This window comes from Oreochromis aureus, linkage group 20 (assembly GCF_013358895.1).
Source record: "Oreochromis aureus strain Israel breed Guangdong linkage group 20, ZZ_aureus, whole genome shotgun sequence".
Taxonomy (NCBI): Eukaryota; Metazoa; Chordata; class Actinopteri; order Cichliformes; family Cichlidae; genus Oreochromis; species Oreochromis aureus.
The window spans coordinates 18,131,835-18,154,617 of record NC_052961.1 but is presented as its reverse complement, the minus strand read 5'-3'; the positions used below and the strand labels follow the sequence as shown (position 1 = coordinate 18,154,617).

The window sequence follows — 22,783 nt, the reverse complement described above, 5'->3', positions numbered from 1 at the left end:
AGCTAGCTGCTTATCTGTTTCCTTTTAGGCCCTGCTCTCTTCTCACTATATGACTGAGTGGTCTGTCAAGGCTGTGGTTGCATGCATGTGTTTTCACATTCCTCCCCATTCGTTCAAAGTGTATTGATCGGATTTTGAGACATGTCCATGTAATGATTAATTCTTCATTCGGCTCCACTGATAGATTGGGTTACGGCAAGCGGGGCAGCAGGGAAGGTGCGGTAGCCAGCCAAGAGGAGTTTATGATCCATGCGTTTTTAAAAGATCTTTAAAAAGATCTCTTTCACTAATGTGTGTTTGATTGGAATTTACAGTTTATTTACATTATCTGTGTAAGTGTGTGTGTGTGTGTGTGTGTGTGTGTGTGTGTGTGTGTGTGTGTGTCTGTGTGTGTGTGTGTGTGTGTGTGTGTGTGTGTGTTTTACAATCTCTGGCGGGTGTCTCTGTGCCACCAGACACAGGACTCAGACCAACATGCTTTTGAGGCAAGCAGGACAAGCGTGAAATTAATTGTTCCACTTCATCTCCGGCCAGCGCTCTTCTTTTGAGGGAACAATTTGTCGGCTGGCATATGAGGGAGAATATAAGAGGAGGAGGGCATAGCAATGGCTTGGCGTTTCCTGAGAGATCCTGTGATCCAGCAGTGATTTCCTGCTGTGGATTTCGGCTGGCACCTCTGTCCCCTACTTAAGTATACAGAGTGTTTCACAGGGAGCAGAATGCAACATCCGTCAAGCTGCAATTGTTTCAAACAGTTTCTCAACCCCTCTCTCTTCTTCTCCCATTTCTTCAGACAGACACACTCAATAGTGCCTCAGTGACATGATGGCAACAAACAGAATTAGGCACAACTATGTGACAGCCTGAGGTCCTTCCACTTCTCTTTTTCCTCTCCTCACCTCATGTCTACTTGTGTTCTCACCTCCTGTCTCCTCCTCTTCCCTGAGCCATGTTCACTGTAATTACAAACATGGCTTTGGGGAATCTGTGGCCCTTTATGTTAAATGATGACAGTGCAAGACGTCTGTTCTGGTGAAAATATTTTAGGAGAAAACATGCTCATACTTTCCCATTAAAGAACACACGCAACCACCTGAAACATGCCCAAAGTGCACTCCATCCCAAGGAAAATCAATTCCCAATTGCATTTCTCTGTCCTGGGATTTAATTTAACAGTTTACCAAGGTCTACGCCCGACAGGTTATTAAATCACCTACGTTTCAAAATATTCAAAAAGCAATGCAAATGTTTCATATCAGAGTTAAAATTTTATTTTTTGAGGGATGACATTGATATATTGGTAAATTCAGTCATACTCCAAAACACCAAAAACTCTTAAATATAAAAAATTTTTCAAGCATGGAATGTATAAAGAGTTCATTATGCAGACACAGCGGTGTGTCCGCTCTTATAGACAGTATTACATATTCTACTTGTAGCCACGCAGCAATGTACCATTAAATATTAAGAGGAAAAAGGGTCCAGGCTAGTGAACGTGAACGTCAGTGCTGCATGTTTTGAAATACTTTCGAAAATGCATTTTCCAATAAGAAAGGAAAAGTGGTTGTTAGACCTCAAGGATACACACATTGAATTTTGCTGACTAATAGTGAATTTGAACACTGTTTACAAGAAAACTCCAAAAAGCTCCATAGATTAAGTTGCATTTTGCTGTACTAGCTGGTCTAGGTGGCACTCACTAACAAAGTTCATTAGCAGATTTGGGGAGTTTTTCTACACAACCTGAATGGAGGTAGTTAGCTGTTGATTTTGACATCTACTGCTGTGTATTGATTGTTGTTCCCAAGGCTTTAAGGATGACATTACGGATGACAGAATGAAAGAAACAACAGGACTAGTGTTTAAAATGACAGTAATGGTTCCTTGAGCTTCGTCTACCCTTTTCTTATTTTCATGGCCCCACTTTTCTTCTTTTTGCTCATTTTATTGGTTTAGTACATCCGCTAGACTGCAAATTGGACTTGCTTGTCTCTTTGTCCTTCACACACACACAGACACATACACAAATACTCAAACACAAGTATTCCTGAGCTTTTCTGAGTCTCTTTTGTTCATCAAACCAGACTCATCCACTTGTAGTGAGACAAGCATGCAGAGGCTAACAAAACACACAAGGATGCTTTTTATGAATGAAAAAAAAAAAAAAAACAGGGCCAAATATAGACTTGTAATTCAGGGTACTCTATTTGCCTTTTTAACACATGCTTCCAAATTCATCTTTCTTTTTCTCATTTGAATTTTTCTAGCTTTGTTAAAAGGAAATCATTATCTTGTTTAGTTTTTTGGGGCCCTGACATGCGTCATATCGTTAACATACAATCAGCAATCAGTAAAAATCACATGTTCTTGCTAAAGTTTTGTTCATATATTCACGTCTGTCCACAGATGTTTTGAGTGTAAGCATTCATTTTTGTGCAAGTCTGTGTGTGTATGTGTGTAACAAAAAGGGAGGGCATTCAAACAGCTGTGAGATTATGAGCGAGTTGGCCAAGTTAAAGTGGGCTCTGGTGACGCGTAAAATGAGCTGGGATTTGGGGGATTGGGGTTCAGTATTACTGTGGAATGAAGTTTTCCCCCTCATTAATCACTTCACACTTCACCACAATGAAATGGCAATCATAGATACAAACATATCCAGTATTATGTCTGTCAACGCCTACAGTCTTTAAATGATGACCTCCAAGTGGACAGAAGCATGTTTAGTGTGACAGCTGCCCTTTTTTACACATTTCTCTTTCTATGTAGTTGTTTGTGTTTATATGCAGGTTTGCTCGTCTATTTTTTAGGCTAAAGTGCAGCCTTGATGTAGCAGTTCTAGCAGAGTTTAGTACTAAACCTTTAGGTACTTTATTGTAACGTGTGTCTGTTGAAGAGAGAGAAAAGCAAAGCTGGTTATGCAGAGCAATGAGGTATAACTGCGAGTGGTAGGACAACAATAAAGACTGAAAAATAGAGTAATAATTGTATGGAAAATGGAACATCTGTGTTGATTGCAAAAGGTTTGACATAACAACATTGATTTCACTATTTTATTACATGTACTCTTGGGATTGTAAATAAGGTCATTATCTTTATTCACAAACTTGGTACTTTATTCTTTCCAGAAGCCTTGAGAAAACAGAAAAAGCAAGTCACACCATAATATGCAATTATCACTAGTTGATGTGCATCAATCCTAGTGGACATGAGCAGGTCCTCCAGCATTAACTTGTTGTGTTAGAACATAATGTGTTTTCAGATAACTTAATTTAACTCCAGTAATGCTGGGGGACATAGTAGCAGCCTTGTAGTTTAAATGCCTTTTTTTCTGTCGAGGTTGAAGACATTACACTGAGCAAATACTCACCAACAAGGAAGCCCTGACTCCTCAGTTGTCTTTTCATTCATTGAACTGCTATCCTGCTTTAACTGATTCATTTCTGTTCTCCTGGAAAATGGTATTTCTGGATGTATGTCAGTTGGCTTCCTGCAATAATGATGTGATGTGAAGAGGATGGCTTCAGGCTAATTGGGCCCAGTCTGCTCTGGCCCAGCCTTACTGAACATAGTGCTGCAGACTGCCTGTGGTAAGCTGAACCCTGTTAGATTCTCACTGACCACACTAATATGATCACGAATGCATAAACGCTTTAGTTGAGGCCGTGGGCTCTCTGCGTCTGCCCTACGCCTCGATGAAGTGTGTAATGTCTGTCACTTCTGGCCATTTTCATTGTTGTGGGTTTAGAGGAGCTGTAGATGAAAATATGTGACTGTTAATGGAAAAGTCTTAGGATATGTCTTTTTATTTCAGAGAGGAAGTAGGTGCAGAAGAAAGGAAAAGCAGGAGATGCTCAACGTATAGGAAAAAGAAGAATCTGTAGGAGAGGCACTAAAGCGAAAGGGAGGAAATTGGCAAAGAAACTTGTCAAGCCAGTTCAGGTGTGAGCTGCCACTGACCTGTCAGCTTTAACAGCCCACCAGAGTCTGCCAGGAATCAGGATTGGCTTAAAACCTTGAATCTCTGTCCCTCAGCCATACTGCAGTTGTCAGTCAGCCAGTAGGATTATTGCACTGATTTTCATACGGTTTTGGTCGATGTGATTTGGATTCTGAGTCATCAGCCAGTCACTTTGATTGGACACAGACTATGTTATTTGAGGCTACAATTAATTAGCTGTGCTGCTGAGTTAGGGACTAAGGTTTGCGTAAGGAAATGCAAAATGTGACTGTTGTAATTGTCAGGCAATTGTTAGTCCTGAAGAAAAAAAATGTCTAAACAGACATTAAAATAATGTAATTAGGTACACCTTCATTGCTTTGTAGGATTGCTTGCTTGCTTTATTTATGTCCTTTTTGCTTTCTTGCTCTGCCACTGTGGCAGTCAAACAGAAGCTATTTTGGTTAGCTCCACTAGGACATTTCAAGAGAATTTTGAAATTTGAAAGTTTCTGGCTGTAGCGTGCAAATTAATTTGGCAGTGAAGGCACCATTTCAGCAGCATTTCAAAGACACGCAGACTATTCAGTGTGACGGTGAACAGAGTGTTGATGCTATGAAATGGAGATTAAGATGAAACACTGGCTGCTTCCCTTTATGAGCCTGATACATCCCAGAATTCTTGCTATCAGTAGCCCTTCATTGTTCACGTTCTGCTTTGCCCAACCCATCTTAAAATCTCTCTCCTTCCTTACTAGTAATAGTAGAACCTTTTCTTTGGAACAGGAGAGATGCCTGCTCAAGCCAGACACTCATATCCTGAAAAAGTACCTTAATGAATTCTGAGGAATGTAGGAAATTAGTGGATTTATACTTAATGTATAATGTATAATCTGCACAAGTCACTATGCCCTCTATTTAGTTATTTTAACCTAGTGTCTGCTATTTGTGTCCGATTGCAACAAATAGCATTTCACCCTCCCACAAATTTTCACTTAAGTATTACCTTTCTGTGATTTTTCTGCTCATCCATCATCCTATTCCTATTCCTTAACTTCAACCTTTAATATCTTGCGGCCATCTCTTTATTTCCTTGTTACTCTCCATCTCTCTGGCTATTTCCCTTAATCTGATCTGCCCTTTTGTCCAAAGCCACCTTGTGGAATTCTCTGTAGCATGTCTGGCCTTTCCCTTCCCCTCACCAGTAATAACCAGTATTGTTAACACTTTCAAAGGGAATGCCCTCAAATGCTCTGTGGCCTACCATCACAGGCTTCCAGCAGGTTTGTATCCTTGCTGACTGCACACCTCCATAAGTCAGGAACTTTCTCTTCTCAGCCTCAACCATGTGCTCTTTGAGATCTTGCATTGTTAACACGGGGATTATGTCTGGTCCAGTCCATGGTGAAATTGTCTTTGCCTCGAACTTTAGTTTCTTGCCCAGGTTAATGTCTGGATGCCAACGATGGTAGTAGTAGAGCCAAAATTAGCTCTAGGTTCTATGCTGGGCTTCCTTCTACCTTGAATATCGTGGTAGTTTTTGATTTGGCCCTTTGAAGTGATTCTGACATAGCTATAATCTCAGCAATTTCCCTATCACTGGATCACGACAACAGTGATTGCACCCATGTCCAAGGGGTTTTGGGTAACTAATGCAGATGTGTTCCAAGGAACAAGTGCATGTGGGTGTGAAGGTTTTTTGGACTTCGTAGATCATCATAGATAACGTTGACTCTGATGACAAGTTCAACCAGCCAGATGTTGAAGTTCATCCTTCTTTGGCAGTGCACTTTTCCTGCCACTTCATACGCTTTTTTGTTCCATCCCCGCCATCTTCACAGTTTTTATTATCTCACAACAGCCCACACTTCCTCCTGAAAATTATGTTGATGCCCTTTATGTTCACGACCATGGTTGCTAGGATGTCACCCACTATGTTGCTACAGGCCCCACAAGATGCTATGGCATAAGCAACACCTAATAAATAATCTATCTGGCAATTTTGTTTTGTTTTTTCATTTTGTTGAAGCAAATAAATCTGAGGCTGCAATCACAGATCTTTGTGAGTCTTTTGACTGACTATCCTTTGATGGATAGGAGTCAAAAGGAGAGCACTTCAGTGTTTTCCACCTGCTTTGGCACTAGATACCATGATTTTGTTTTTCAAAAGATTTGAAGAACTTCTCTAAGTCTTGGAGTATCCATCTGCAGCCTGGGAGAATCAGATCACCATTAATGCTCCTACTGGGAAATGTCACGCTCGAGTCTTGGTCAGAGGCCCTGTGCGTTCTGTCTCTGTATACCTTACAACCAGGTACTTGGGAAAAGAAATAGAATAACTGAAATGGTGCAGTGTTTTATAATACCAGGTACAACTCACAGGCTGACTTCAATCTTATTTGTCAGACCCACCAGTGACTGTAACACTCAACAGCCATTCCCAAAGTCAAGAGTGCTGCAGCCCCCTTAAAAAACAAAAATATCCCATGGTGCCCACACAACCTAAAATCTTCACTTATTGTTTGCCACCCAGTCATATCCAAAGTGTTAATGTGAACCACTTGCCACCAGAGACAAACTTCAATATCAGAGCTGTAAATTTAGGTCAGAGTAATGAGTAATAACACAAACTAACCACCTCCTATTGCCTGTTCAAATTCACTTTTTATATAAATGAATGAAATGATATACATATGTAACTTAACACACCTGTGAGTAATTTTAAAACTCAATTTCTGTTATTATTGTGGCCCACATGCAGTACCTTTGTGACCCATCAGGGGGCCCCTGCCCACATTTTGGGAATCACTGCTCTAGCATGGTTCTTGATTTTGCTGGTGACATGAGGTCGATGTAACTAAATAGCTTTGTTTGATATGGATCTGTATGCCTTCAAATGTTTAGCCACAACACAGTCAGGTAGAGTTATGTGGGTATCTTGTTGTGTTTCAAACATGTAGGTACTCCAGGAATGTCCCCAAGAATGTATCCGTATTCCTTCTCTTTAGAAGGAGCTCAGAATTGACTGAAGTTCTTGAAATTATCTTCCGAGACAACTCCAAATTTCAAAATCCTATGTTGCTTTGTTCTCAAGTTATCGCATCCAAAAGATTTTCAGAAAACTTGACCTCTTACCTTGGTTGAGGTCACTGAGATTTGAACTTGCCCAAGATTTTTAGTAGATACACCTGTGGTATCAACGTGAAGCTGCCTGCTTCTCGAGTTTTCGCCTTCACAAACTTAGGCGTCCGCCTGGTTAGCAGGGTGTTGACAATATACGTCATCCGTTTCTGGCTGAGGGGTAAAAACTGCAAGTGCAATGTCTCTCTGTTAGCTATATGCCACTTGATGCAGATGTAAGGGACTATTTTGCAAGAACTGGAAGATTCTGCTATTCATGGCTGTCATCCATCTTTTTGGGGGGTTCAGTAGCTAGGCCAGGTTTCCAGGTCAAAGAATGGGTGCACTGCATTGTATCTACTACAGCGTATATGCAATAAAATAACTTGTCTTAAGTCTTGTTCTCTGAAATCACATCATCACATTTTAGCTAATTTCTCGACTTTACAGACTCGACTACAAAGAAATTCACCATTTTTGAAAGTTTTTGTATGAAACACGTATTGCCCTCTGTTTTGAAGTGTCCTGCAGTTTGTCAGATGATTGCCTAAATCCAAAAGCTGCTGCTGCAATGTGTGATGCTGTCTTCATTCCTCTCCTCCTACCGTGATCTCTCTTTCCCTCACTATGCTTCACATGTGTGTTGCTGTACAGGAGTAGCTAAAGCATGCATCTAAGCAGGTTGGCATAACATTAGAGAGGGCATGCTATTTGATATGGCGGTAATCTTCTGTTAAATCCCCCAAGAGTGAAACACAGCCGCCTGCAGCTTTGCACTGATTTCAAAAATGGCTTTCTTTTTTTCCTCCTTTTCCCTGTACAGATATACACCCTAACTTAGATCAGCTCTGCATATGTGTGTATGTGACATGTATGGGTGTGGAATTAGTGAGACTTAATGTCACTGTCCCCAGTTAAGGCGCTGGTTAAGCTAAGCATCCTAATATAGGTTTATAGCAGAATAACGTGATTTTGTGAAGTGCAGATACTGAGTGCAGTGGTGTGTTCATCAGCACTTAATGTGTGGTAGTTCAAATTTGAAGTTGGCTAACTTATTACTTGGTACCTAGTCCTCCATCGTATATTGTAATTGTTTTTGTCTGTGTAATTTTACCCTTGCTTCTCCTGCGACAGAGGCCCTCCTTCATATATCTTATATATATATATATATGTATATGTACTGGTAAGTACAATACCCCAACTAATTCTGACTTGGCGTAGTGCACTTATATATGTATTTTAATAGCCTTTTAACCACAAGCATATAGTAATGTGCAGTCAAGTCTTAAGTCACCCTTCATCTTTATAGTTTGATTCCAAGGAGCCAGACTTTCTTGCAATTTAAAGTGGTCTTGAGAAGTTGTTCTGCAGGCTTTTTAAAGCTTTCAATTTCAGTATAATCATTGTACCTAACCATTTTCATTCTTTAGCTGAATTTTTGAAAAAAGCTATAAATAATACATGACAAAACACATGACAGGCATAAGATAGTATTTTTGCACCAACAAGATGATTCTTAAAGAGCTATTAGGTGAAAATTTGGTATCTCTTAACATGGTGTGATGTGTATCCTTAAAAAATTGAGTAAACTTAACAAGTGGAGGATTACTGAAATGGCGGGCCTAAACAAACTATCCCCATCAGATGAACAGTATCTGAAAGTCATGTCCTTAAGAAATAGGAAAAAATGCTGCATAAAGCTGACACAGGACCTAAGAGATGCATCTGGCCCTTCAATTAATCTATTTACTGATTCCTAAAGCCTCATCAGAAATAGTCTTAATGCAAGGAAGGCTCCTCTCCGTGAATCGCTACCTTATCGTGGTGGAGGGGTTTGTGTGTCCCAGGGATCCCAGGGGCTATGTTGTCTGGGGCTTTTGCCCCTGGTAGGGTCTCCTATGGCAAATTGGTCTTGGGTGAGGGACCAGACAAAGAGCGATTCAGAAGACCCTTATGAAGAGAATATCGAGGGAACAGTTTACCCTGCCCGGATAGGGTTACCGGGCCCCGCCCTGGAGCCAGGCCCGGGAGGGTGCCCGAGGGCGAGCGCCTGGTGGCCGGGCCTTAGTCCATGGGGCCCGGCCGGGCACAGCCCGAAGAGGAGACATGGGCCCATCCTCCGCAGGCCCACCACCCGCAGGAGGCGCCATAGGGGTCGGGTGCATTGTGTGCTGGGGCGGCCAGGAGCGGAGGCCCTGGCGGACTGATCCCGGCTGCCAAGACTGGCAATAGGGACATGGAATGTCACCTCTCTGGTGGGGAAGGAGCCTGAGTTAGTGCGTGAGGTTGAGAGGTACCGCTAGATATAGTCGGGCTCACCTCACGCATGGCTTGGGCTCTGGAACCAGTCTCCTGGAGAGGGGCTGGACTCTGTCTCAGTCTGGAGTTGCCCCTGGTGAGAGGCGGCGGGCTGGGGTGGGTATTCTAATATCCCCTCGGCTTGCTGCCGGCACGCTGGGGTTTTTCCCGTGGATGAGAGGGTTTGTTCCCGCGCCTTAGGGTCGGGAATGGGTCCTGACTGTCATCTGCGCTTATGCGCTGAGTGGCAGTTCAGAGTACCCAGCCTTCTTAGAGTCCCTGGTGGGGGGTGCTGGAAGGTGCCCCATCTGGAGACTCTGTTGTCCTGCTGGGAGACTTCAATGCTCACGTGGGTAACAACAGCGAGACCTGAGGCGCGGTTGGGAGGAACGGCCTCCCTGATCTGAATCTGAGCGGTGTTTTGTTATTGGACTTCTGTGCAAATCACAGTTTGGCCATAACGAACACCTTGTTCGAACATAAGAGTGTCCATAAGTGCACGTGGCACCAGGGCGCTCTAGGCCGCAGGTCGATGATTGATTTTGTAATCGTATCACCAGACCTGCGACCATATGTTCTGGACACTCAGGTAAAGAGAGGGGCTGAGCTGTCAACTGATCACCACCTGGTGGTGAGTTGGATCAGGTGGCGGGGAGGACGCTGGACAGACCCAGTGCACCCAAACGCGTGAGTGAGGGTGTGCTGGGAACGCCTAGCAGAGGCCCCAGTCCGCGAGATCTTCAACGCACACCTCGGCAGAGCTTCAACAGCATTCCGAGGAGACTGGGGACATTGAGTCCGAATGGACCATGTTCAGCGCCTCCATCGCCGGCTGCTGCATTGAGCTGCGGCCGCAAGGTGGTTGGTGCCTGCCGTGGTGGTAATCCCCGAACCAAATGGTGGACACCAGAGGTGAAGGGAGCCACCAGGCTGAAGAAGGAGTCCCATCGGCCTTGGTTAGCCTGTGGGACTCCGGAGGCAGCCGACAGGTATCGACAGGCCAAGCGGAATGCGGCTCGGGCAGTGGCTGAAGCAAAAACTCGGGTGTGGGAGGAGTTCGGAGAGGCCATGGAAAAAGACTTTCGGACTGCCTCAAGAGATTCTGGCAAACCGTCAGACGCCTCAGGAGGGGAAAGCGGTGCTCTACCTGCACTGTGTATAGTGCTGGCGGAGCGCTGCTGACGCGTCGACTGAGAAAATTGTCAGGCGGTGGAAGGAATACTGAGGACCTCCTTAATCCCACTGACACGCCTTCCGAGGAGGAAGCAGAGTCTGGGGATGAGGGAATGACCCGCCACTTTCGGGGCGAGGTCACTGAGGCAGTTAAACAACTCCTTGGTGGCAGAGCCCTGGTGTTGATGAGGTCCGCCCGAGTTCCTGAAGGCTCTGGACGCTGTAGAGCTGTCCTGGTTGACACGCCTCTACAATGTTGCGTGGAGATCAGGGGCAGTACCCTGGATTGGCAGACCGGGTGGTGGTCCCCATCTTTAAGAAGGGAGACCGGAGGGTGTGTTCCAACCACAGGGGATCACACTCCTCAGCCTCCCTGGGAAAGTCTATGCCAGGGTGCTGGAAAGGAGAGTTCGTCCGCTAGTCGAACCTCAGATACAGGAGGAACAATGCAGTTTTCGCCCCTGGTCGCGGAACACTGGACCAGCTCTTTATCCTGTCAAGGATACTTGAGGGTGCATGGGAGTTTGCCCAACCAGTCTACATGTGTTTTGTGGACTTGGAGAAGGCATTTGACCGTGTCCCTCGGGTGTCCTGTGGGAGGTGTTGCGGGGAGTATGGGGTGTCTGGCCCATTGCTACGGGCCATTCGATCCCTATACAACCGCTGCAAGAGTTTGGTTCGCATTGCCGGCAATAAGTCGGACTCGCTCCCGGTGGGTGATGGCTCTCGCCAGGCTGCCCTTTGTCACCGGTTCTGTTCATAATTTTTATGGACAGGATTTCTAGGCGCAGCCAAGTGGCAGAGGGCTTTCGCTTCGGTGGCCTCAGAATCTCATCTCTGCTTTGAAGAGGGAGCTGAGTGTAAAAGCGAAGCTCTCAATTTACCGGTCAATCTACGTCCCGACCCTCACCTATGGCCACGAGCTGTGGGTAGTGACCGAAAGAACGAGATCATGGATACAAGCGGCAGAAATGAGCTTCCTCCGGGGGGGTGGCTGGCCTCTCCTTAGAGATAGGGTGAGAAGTTCGACCATCCGGGAGGGGCTCAGAGTAGAGCCGCTGCTCCTCCACATCGAAAGGAGCCAGTTGAGGTGGTTCGGGCATCTGACAAGGATGCCTCCTGGGCGCCTCCTGGGTGAGGTGTTCGGGCATGTCCCACCGGGAGGAGGCCCGGGCAGACCCAGGACACGCTGGAGAGATTATATCTCTCGGCTGGCCTGGGAACGCCTTGGTGTTCCCCGGATAAGCTGGAGGAGGTGGCTGGGGAGGGAGGTCTGGGCTTCTCTGCTTAGGTTGCTGCCCCGCGACCCGGCCTCGGATAAAGCGGATGAAGATGGATGGATGGATGGATGGCAAGGATGGCTATTAAGAAATCATTGACTGGGAAGGGAAACGAGTAGAAACAGGCCGGGGTATGCCAAATTGCACAAGAACTGAAACGGCCTTGAAATGAGTGGCAAAGGTCTTACTTTCACATTTCTGGTTCAAATTATCATCACTATGTTCATAAGGAGGTCAGGAGAGAGGTACAAAAGTGAGTATCTACAGCCATCTCTAAAACACAGTGGAGGGTCTGTCATGGTTTGGGGCTGCATTTTAGCCAAATTTTATCAAAATTACCAAGATATAAAAACGCACACTGGAACCGATCTCAACATTATTGAAGCAGTGTGGGATCATCATGACAGAGAACAGAACGAAAGGCACCAAACATCTAAAGAGGAGCTTTGAATGTCCTTCAAGAAGCCTGGAAAACTGACCCGAAGAAACTGACCTAAAAAAGAAATCTTGTCTAAGAGATTTCAGGCTGTGTTGAAGAGTAAAGGTGTTCACGTGAAATGTTGACTTTAAAGCTTATTAGAATTGTACAAGCTCTGTTTTTGCCTTTTATATTATATTTCCATGTATATTTGCACATTTCAATCAATCACTGTACCTAATTCCCATTTCTTAGCAAAATATAAAAAAAATGTAAGACTGCTTAAGACTTTGTGTGTTTGCACTATACCAGGGGTCTGCAACCTTTTACACCCAAAGAGCCATTTGGACCCGGTTTCCACGCAAAAGAAAACACTGGGAGCCGCAAATACTTTTTGACATCTAAAATGAAGATAACACTGTATATATTGTTTTTTACCTTTGTGTGAACAACTAAGGTGTGCTGCTTATGAAATCCATGAAGTGCTACAGAGAAAATTACATTTTATTTATGTAATCAACACATTTTGAACTCTTAAAGAAATATAACAAAAGCAAAGACACCCAGCTGAACTAAAATGATCCATGTAGCAAACAAAACCTGTTGTGAGCCGCCTCCCTCCTTTGGGCTTTTGGAGCCTTGACCTGACTTTTAAAAAAATAATTGGTAAAAAGCTCTATGCTGCTGAAAATGAAAATAGATATTTGCAAAATTCTGCCTAAATATGTATTTTACCTGGTTAATGCGTGCGGCGGGCGTGGTCTGCAGCGCCGCTGCAGGGGAGGCGGACGCACCTGAGCGGCACCCGCAATCACGCCTCGCCGCCTTAAAGTCTGTGCTCTCTGCTGTTGTTGTTGTTGGTGGTGTGTGCGCGTTCATGCAAACATCGTCGGGTCTGCCGTGATGTGTTTACAATGGGACTTCTGCTCACAGCGTCTGCTAATCGGTGCTGTGCGAAGTCAGTTTACGCAGGACTGTAAGCGGTCATCTGTCGCCTGTGAGGTGTGAGCAGTGTTTGTCTTTAACATAGTTCACGGTGGAGCTGCTGACATAATGTGGATCCGAAGATCCATAATTGGCTTACCTGGGGTTGAAAGTCTCGATAAATGCACGGCGTTTCAAGGGAATACCGCTTACGCGAGTGTGTGACGCTTATATTGAGCGAGGAAAAATAATAGAATATAATTTTATATTTATATTTCAATATCACAATAATCTTCCAATTTAGAACTACAAGTTTAAAAGAACTAACATAAATAAAATACACTTCAGCTTAAATACTTCTAATTTATTTTCCCAAACCACGCTGGAGTCAGCACTATAAGGACTAAAGAGCCGCATGCGGCTCCGGAGCCGCTGGGTTGCCGACCCTGCACTATACTATACATATAAAAATATACATTCTTGTTAATGCTTTCAATACTCATAATGTATCATTTGAAGACTTCAAAGTCGTTACAACCTAAAAGAATGTGGGATTATCTTACTTTCCTTACCCTAGCTAAGATTTCAGCAAAACAGTGTTAAGTATCATAGATATATATATATATGAGTTCACAGTGTTGCATGTTACACATATCCCTGCATATTTTGTTCAGAATCTGCTGACAGGATTTAGTGGAATGAAAACGTTTTTGTATTTAACTTTTGTATTTAACACTGTAGACTCAGAACATGACTGTGTGGCCTAATGTCAGAAATACAAGAACATTGCATGATTGTGTGTTTTTTTCCTGTCAGAAATACAAGGAGTTTGAGCGGGCAGTACGGGTGGAAGAGATTGATGGTCTGCGGCTGGTTAAGAGGCTGGCAGAGAACATGGAGGAGATGTTTCACAAGAAAGCTCAGGCGATGAAGGTATGTTTCCCTATGTTAATTTTCATCCATCACACACAAAACAATTTGAACAAACCCCCCGAATTATCTCTATACAACAAATAACAATGGTGTCAAAACTGCAAATTAAGAGAGAGAGTGAGAGAAAGAGAGACTTTTTAGCTCTATATGTTCAAGTCTTTGTGATATGACATGTGAAGGAGTGACTATCCAAGAATAGGTGATAGGAAAAGGCAGACTAGACAGACTTCAGCCCCCTGAAATACAGGCACTGAGTGTGGGGGGATGCAAGTATAACCAGCCTTGCCCACTGCCCCTTCACTTCACAGTGAAAAAGAGGACCGACAAGTCCTCTGACTTTAACCTCCATCTGATCTATATATGTATATGATATATATGTATTTTTTTTTTTTTTTAACTTTGCACACATGAAGATAATTTTTTATTGATGGTTCTTGTGCAAAACCATGCTTTTACATCATTTGTAGTTTTGAATGTTTTATTTGACACTGTAAGTATCTACTTTTAAGTAAACACGGCCGTATATCGTTGGTGCATTAATCCAACATCGTTTTCATGTCTGTGGATGTTGTGTGTGTATGTGCGTGCTTGCTGGTGTTGTGTTTGTCAGTGCTGCAAAAGGCGCACTGCACAATGTGACAGCGTGTCCACAGTGCGCTGCCTCTTTGGCTGGGTCTCTCGCTTCAGGTGATTGATCCTATCAGGACAACATGGTGCTGTTAACAGAAATTGGATTTTTTTCTGAGAATTTGGTCAGAGGATACACGCTGAAAGGAAGTGAGTGAGTGAGTGAGGGAGGGAGGGGGGTCGTGCAGATAGAATTAAGCCATTTCCATGTCTGTGTCTTTTCTCTTATGCATGGTACCTTTTCCTGTTTAGGTTGCATAATGGTGCTTGTTTTGCAGTGTTATAATCACTCTTAAAATGTTCAGATTTCCATATGTGGACATAGAAAAGATTATGTATTTCCAACTGCTGTGCGTCATCTGGCATTTCAAAAATATCACTCCTACTCATATACAGCAATTGCTGGCATGAAGGCAAGCTTCTAATTGAATATTTCTACTGTCATTAAATTCTGTAATGAAAAATAAAGGAATTAATCAGTTTTCTAATAATAATGAACATTGTTTTGTATTTCAACCAAATGCCATGTGCTCTCCACATGACAATTAAGCTTACATAATTGTATTTTTATGACGAACGCACAGAGAGGCTTGTTACCCTTTTACGAACGGCTTCTAAACCGAGAGATTAGATGTATTGAGTCCAGTACAGATGTCTGTGTGCTTCCTTGGGATTCTGTAAAATCCATGGAGACATGAGGGTTCAGCTAGTTAATGGCTTCTTGAAAGTCCCTGTCTGGATGCTGGATGCCTGATATTGTACATCTCAGTCGGCTTTGTGGGAGTTTGTGTTTTTGTATCTGTATGAAGTAAAAGTTATGGGGATCGATGTGAAGATCACGGGGTGCCCGGTACTTTTTAGACGGGGAAAAAGTTGTTGAGAGGAAGAGAGATAAAAATGTTAGAGAAAAGAAACATTTGCGTGTGGGAAAATAAGGTGTAAATTTAACCTTTGTTAGCCACTATCACGATTTCATTTCACCTCCTTTTGGTCTTGGCCTCGTGATGAATTGTTTGTTTCAGCCATATAATGGACGCATCGATGATTCCTTTTTTCCTTCTTCTTTCCCATCTTGCTCCACTTTCTCTTTATTACCAGAGCTCTCATCTGTCTGGCCTAGCGTGCACTCCCACAGCTGTCCTTAAGCCATCCCTCTCTCCTTTGTCTGTCTCTCCCTTCTCTGCTCCGCCTCTTCCCATGTCTCTGCTTTTTACTAAAGTATATGTGGCGCTTCAGCGATTCAATTTCTGTGCAGGTGCTCTGCCCTGTCCGTCAGCGTGGTTTTATCTCCTCGTCTCCACGTCGATTTCCCCTCTTTATCGCTCACTGCCACCTGCTGAGAGACAACACCGTCTGCTGCTGTGAAAGAGTGCACCTGTAAAAGCATGTGTATGATCATTGATTTCATTTGTCTTTAAATGCGCCTTAGTGAGATTTTTTTTCGGTAATTTTGTTCCTAATTTTTAACATACTTTTTTTAATTTAGGTACAAAATAATATTTTAAATGTAACCTAAATTACTCAACATTAGGAAAGTAGTAAAAGCCCTGCTGGAGACTCATTAACTCATAATAGTGACCCAGCATTCACTTGAACGTGTCATCACTGCATGATCTTTCTTCTATGGCAGGTGAAACCTTTTATACAGTAATGTATGTAGCACTGTGTTTGACTTGTGTGTCTGTATTCTTGAATTGCTGTTTTATTGCGTTGATGTCTATTTTCTTTCTCCTCTCATATTTGCACCGCTTCAGCAAAACTTTGGGTGGGAGCAGTTCGTTCTTGTAGTTGCTTTGGCAGATTTAATTGCACTATTATACAGAAAACAAAAAGGGCAATCAAACAGTTCTTCGATGTAGACTTTAAAGGACATTATGTACTGCATGTCCGTGTGTGTAGCTTTTGTATATGTGCCGTAAATCCACAGACACTTGCGTGGATTGCATATTAGCCCGCCATTGTTATTTTTAATTGCTGTTACCTTCATCAGTTCCTGTGGAAGTTGGATATTATCATTGTCTAGCAGACCGCAATTCCTCTCCTGTTTCTGTCGCTCCAGAAAAAAACAATAAAACAAAAAAATGCTTGTCTTCTGACTGAAAATGGTGGCAACAGCAGATGGTTAAAGAAACAGTGAACATGCTGTTATCAAAGTTGAAAGGCGTGGAGCTATTGTAATGCCCCCTTTGAAGTCAAGCATGGCTGTGTTTCATGTGACAAATGCACTTCAAAGCAGAGTGGATGCCTTGCTGCTAGGGCTGTTTCTCCTGTAATGGCATTCGGTCTCTGCTCTGTACCTGCTGATATCATTTACCTGTGGCAACTATGCCTCTGAAGTCCTCAACCTGATTACTAGTGCAGAGTACAGAAAGTTTGCAACATTGTAGGTTAAAAATAAAAGGCAAACATGGGATTGTAAGTGAAATTTCTCAGCCAATAAAACCACCTATGATATCAAATTTTTTTGTTGCTGAAATGTACTTTGAATATTAATGTTGAAGTTAGCATTTCTCATCCTCTGTGGGAAGTAATTTGATTTAAAATGTTTTTCCCAAAAGGTGAGACTTACTACACACTAAAAAAAATGTAACTGATTATTTAAATAAATAATGATAATGACAATGATATATGTTATATTCTAAGATAAGTAAAATCATTTGATCATCACCTAACAGTTAATAACAGATTAATGTATATTTTATACTAACTGTATGGTGGCAGAGCATGGAAAATTGGTCTTAACTGATGCTAAGACTTAAACAGTGTTGTTTCACTTGGGGTTCACACGGATGAAACTTTCATCATTTGTCTATCCAATTATTAGCTTAGCAAATTATAATTTCCTGCTCTTTTGATAGCAAAGAAATGTCCTGGGCTATCATCATTTGTACTTTGGGTGCAGCTGTAGATTTTGATGATGCACCAAGTTTGGGTATTTTTTGATCGATTTATTTAAAAATCCAAAATTTGCCCTTACATACTAATTTTCACGTATAGTTGTAAACGTGTTGAAAAGTGTGGTCTGGGTGATGACCTAGTCTAAGCAACAGAATATTGAAAAATTACTGACAAAACTAAAACTAAATAAATGTAAATGTTTAAATGATGATCAGCTGAATGCTACATCACAATGATTGTGAAATTACACCAAATGCTGATTGCTGTTAAAAGAAAAAGTCTTGCAATGCAATCTAAATGTGACATGTGGCAACTTTCAAAAAGAAATTCTTGTTAACATCAAATTCCTAATGAGCATGTTGCTGAAGCCTTCTTCCTGTTAGGGTTTCCTTCTTATTGTAGGATCTGTTCCTTGCAATAGAAAGTGCCCTGAGGTGACTGTTGTTGTGAATTGGTACCATATAAACAATACTGAGTTTAACTGAACTGAGTTAAAAACAATTGAAAGTTCTAACTTTTTTTTGTTTTTACTATTTTTTCATTAAATATATAGCTTAAATGATCACTACAGTTAACTGCACTTTTGCCATTGTTCCCATTGTAAAGTCATTTCATTCACTATTGATCTTCAATCTAAGATTATTTTCAATTCTGCATTTCTGTTGAGAGTGATCACTGTTAATGACGAGGCATGGCAAGCCAGTAGATGTCATTCTCCTCCCTGTCACCAACAAATCAGCGATGGATTTCATGTCTTGAACAATGAAATGAGCGTGCATACAGCAAGCATGGCTAAGGTGAATGCCAAGAAGAAAGGATGAGTCAAAAGTTTAGCCTAAGCAAGAAACTGAAGCAAAATGAAATACGAAACAAAGACCAGGGTGAGGTGGTGCAGGGATCGGGTAACAGGGCTGCACTTCAGATTCCCTTTCAGTCAGCAGGACTGCTGAGGACTTTCAAGTATTGATTATTGGGACTTGATGTTTCAAAGCACGCCGTGTCCCTTCATCTCTGTCATTCCCTCTATTTTTCACTTTTCCTTTTATTTTGTTTCCCTTCTGTCTCTCCATCATGCTCCATTCGCTTGACTTATAAAAACGGAGAAGAAGTAAAAGTGTCACAGGGCACTTTTTCCATTTTGTTGATTCTGCAATTCTTCCCTGGCTGGTTTGACAAAATTGCTGTCCCTAGTGCTATTGATGGGTTGTCCCAAGCCAAGCTTTCTCACCTGTGGCAGAAACAAGACACGTAGGACTTGCACGCCAAGGCTTAGTTAGCATTTCCTGTTATATCCAAGAAAGAGCTATATATGTGCAAGTTTTTTAACTGCACTAGCTTAGCGTACTTTATTTGTATATATTACATTGACATATTTATAATTTTATCTATTTATGCCATTATATTAGAGAAAAATATGTTATTCAGACAGGGCTGATAAATGAAGTTCTAAACCTGATATTTAACTTATATTTTTTATTGGGTAGCAACTCTGCTACTCTATGGACAGATCTCTGCAATAAATTCTAACTCCAAAAGATGGTTACAGGACAAATGGGAAGTTAAGTTGTACTCCAAAGTACAAATGTGTGTTGAAGCAACAGCACACAGGACCTTAGGGAATGCTTTTTATGTGAGTCTATTTAGAGCTGTAGTTGATGTGGTCTTGTTCTTTGTTACCTCTGGAGAACATTCAGATTCAGGCCACTGCCCTCCCTTTTTTGGTGGAGGGAACGTCCTGAGGCAAGGCTTAATGTACTGCTTAAAAAAAAAAAGTCAGAGACTTCCGTTACCAGTCAATAATGTATGTGACCACCCCATCCATCCTTCCTCCGCTTCTCTGACTGTGGCTCTTAGCATAGCTCAGCTATATATGACAGCCTAACTTTCACAGCTTTAGTGTTGCATTCATAATGGATAAGCATTTGCTAAGGTCAGCGGCTTCATCCGTCAGGAAACCCAGAATACAGCAAGCATGGTGCAAGAACAACAATAAGCCAATCATGCTGACAGTTAAATGAGGGGGATCGTTTATGAACTTTTGAAAGTGTAAACAAACTGAATCCTTTGTTAGGCAAATCATAATCACACGATGTCAGATAATGAAAGGGGGTAGATGAGTCCAAATGTCAGAAAAAAAGAAGGGGCGGATGGAGGTGGGTGGGATGAAAAGTGATGAAATGGGAACAGAATTTGTGTTTAATTCAGTGGGAAGACATCACTTATTTACATTAGAGATCTGGGGACCATTAGACAAGCAAGGTTTCGTTTAAGCTTTAAGACACTGCATCTAAATAGATCTTAATTAAAATGTAACATATAAATCTAAGCAAACTGTCAAATTACATTTCATATAACAGATATCTTTCTTAATAGAAATGCCATCATTTTTTAGGGGGAATTTTATCTTTTTTTCTCCTAGTAACTAAGAGTCCTGTCCCGTTAGCATAGCAGGTCTTGTTAGCACTATATATGTAGCTTTTTACTCTGTCAACAGTGAAAGCTTGTGAATGTGCACGCTTGTATAAGGGCGTGTGTTTTCAAAGAGGCAAAAGGGCTGTTGCTGTGTCAGTTTAATTATTACTGTCATCTCATACCAAGCCAAAGCCTCGACAGAATGGTTTGAGAAGAAAAGTAATTTCCTCTCTTTTTAAACTGCATCATACATTTTGGCAGGACCACCTATTGACAAAAAGACATGGCAGGCTCATTTGAATTTTTGCGAGACACACACGAACGCATGCAATCAGACAGCATGCTACCTTGTGTACGCCCACAGCAACGCAACATGCACACAAAGATAAACACACCACCTGGAGTGTTCATCCTGGTGATATGGGGGAATTGAAATTCACAGGAGTAAGGAGTATCTACTTATCTCTAATGTGTTTTTCCAATTGAGAGACTCCCTGCTACTATGCAAGTTATTTTTCCCCTAGAGCTTTTAGTCCCATCTTATTGCTTGGTAAGTTAAACTGCATTAATAATATGTCAGAACTGATTACAAGAGGTAGAAAATAAGTGTTTAAATGTTCGGTAGAGTGCAGTAGAGCGGAAATTACAACAAGCCATATATTCCTTAATGTATTCCTTGAGAAAATGTAATGCTTTGTAACGCTTAAATCCAATTATTTTTGTCTGAACCAGATTAATTGGCTCAATTCTGATTGGAGGGAAGTTCAGGTTACCTTATAACTCTATACATGAACACACATGCATACAGTTCATGGACTCATGATGCATATAGTGCATGCATTTTTGCACATATTTAAGGACTGACATTTGCAAAAGAAGCAGAATAGGTCAAGGAGCTTATACTTCAAGGTGTCAGCTGAGAAAATGATTAACACTCAGACGCACGCACAAAAATAGACCATTACCCACTCACAAATGCTGACAAGTATGTTTGTATCGACAATGGCTTTTGCAAGCAGCAGCTGACATTTTGTTGGGAGTGTGAGGCTAAGTGATCAGACCTTTAGAGAATGCTATTCTATCATTCCTTTTTCATCCTCCCTTTATTCCACCGTCCTTATCTTTGTTTGTTCCTCGAGTTCTCAGCAAATGTACCTGCCTGAGGTTTTTTTGTGTTGCTTCACAAACACACACAAACACACACACACACACACACATAGAAAGAAGACATCCAGGTCCTTTCTGCACTGCTTCTCTCTCTCAGCCTCTCATAGATCATAAAGAAGGTTGAACAAATGTATACATAAATCAATAGCCAACTAGATTGAAGCATAGAATGACATGCAACAGTATGCAATGGCCAGGTGTGTTGCTATGGTGAAGAAAATGATTGGTTGGACTCTAGATTACAGCATTCAGTTCCCAAAACAGTCTGCCTGCACACACAAGAGCGGCAGCGCAACACACACATGCACTAGCACATGGCCTGGCTGAAATAAGCTGGCTGATTGCAGTAATTTTACTGGTAAAGCCATTTGAATGGAAATGTGAAATGGAAGTCTATTACTAAAACTCATAGACATCAGGACCAGCTGTGAAAGAGAGAAATTACTTGCGATAAGAACTTACAATGTGCATCAGTAGAAAGAAGTACAAGGAAGCATTGCTGTGTGCGTCTGTGTGTTTGTGTGTTGAATAGAGATTCCTGAGTCAGTCCTGCTGCTCTCGGCCTGAAAAGCCCATTTCTAGTCCTGCTTCTTTATACTGAGAGAATTATTCTAAAACCTCCTCACAACACAATATTTATTTTAATGAACAAACGCCCCCCCAAAAAACAAGGTTACTCCAAATTGTGCTCATTTTTTAAAAATGTGCACATGGATGAGAATCTTTTTCTCTCTTAAACTGTTCCTCCAGTACTTTGTACAAGCCATATCAGCAGATCTACTACACCTGTTAAAAAAGCTAGTATATGCTATCAATTAGTACTTTTTTATTTTCTTAAGAGTTTTCCTTGGCTAGAGATCAAGGCTGTAAGGCTTGGCACAGTTATGTCGTAAATCATCATTACTAACACCAGAGTCCCTTAAAGTTTTGTCTTCAGTTCTCAGTTCTCAGCCATACTCAGACTACTTATTGAGAATAATTGTTAAGACCTCTCAACAGTTAATTTCCATTTTTAGCACAGACGACTGGAGCTATCTAAATGTGGACATATTAAAAGAATTGTTCACTGGCATACCCATTACTGGACCTAAGCCCTTGGTGTAAGAGTTGGACAGGTCAGCAACTTTGATTATACATGATTACATTATATTAGTTTTACCCGAGTGATTCAACTGAGTGCTGACAGAGTATAATATTACTTGGAGTTCTTGCCATACTTTTATCATGCTAATGATCTGATAACCAACAGTTACATAAATGCTTGTTATTCTGTCTGTTAAACTGTAACAAAAGCAAAGATAAACATGAGTAACCTTTGAGTAAAATTATGAATGCTCATTTGGGCTCTGCAGGGCAAACACCTTGGACTTTGAACTGCTTTAAGGCATGGCTAATTCTCAAAAAATATAATCATCAACTCACATTCTGTGGACCAAGCTCAAGACAACTCAGAGACAGTTTTATGGATCCATTCAGGCAACTGAAGGGGAGTTCCATAGAGCAAGCAGCTAACTAAGGTTTTCTGATGGTTTAAACCATTATATCTATAAACTATCTGTTAAGTGAATTTAACGCAAGACTTGGAATTTTTTTTTAG

At 41.9% G+C, this 22,783-nt stretch overlaps 1 protein-coding gene across 1 annotated transcript in view; it reads left to right on the top strand.

The window, feature by feature from the left end:
* cacna2d3a (calcium channel, voltage-dependent, alpha 2/delta subunit 3a) overlaps positions 1-22,783 on the top strand; it is a 124,284-nt gene that overhangs the window by 22,776 nt on the left and 78,725 nt on the right. The window contains exon 3 of the mRNA XM_039604049.1: positions 13,966-14,082. Within this exon, the coding sequence (XP_039459983.1) occupies positions 13,966-14,082 (117 nt within the window). The remainder of the gene's footprint in view (positions 1-13,965; positions 14,083-22,783) is intronic.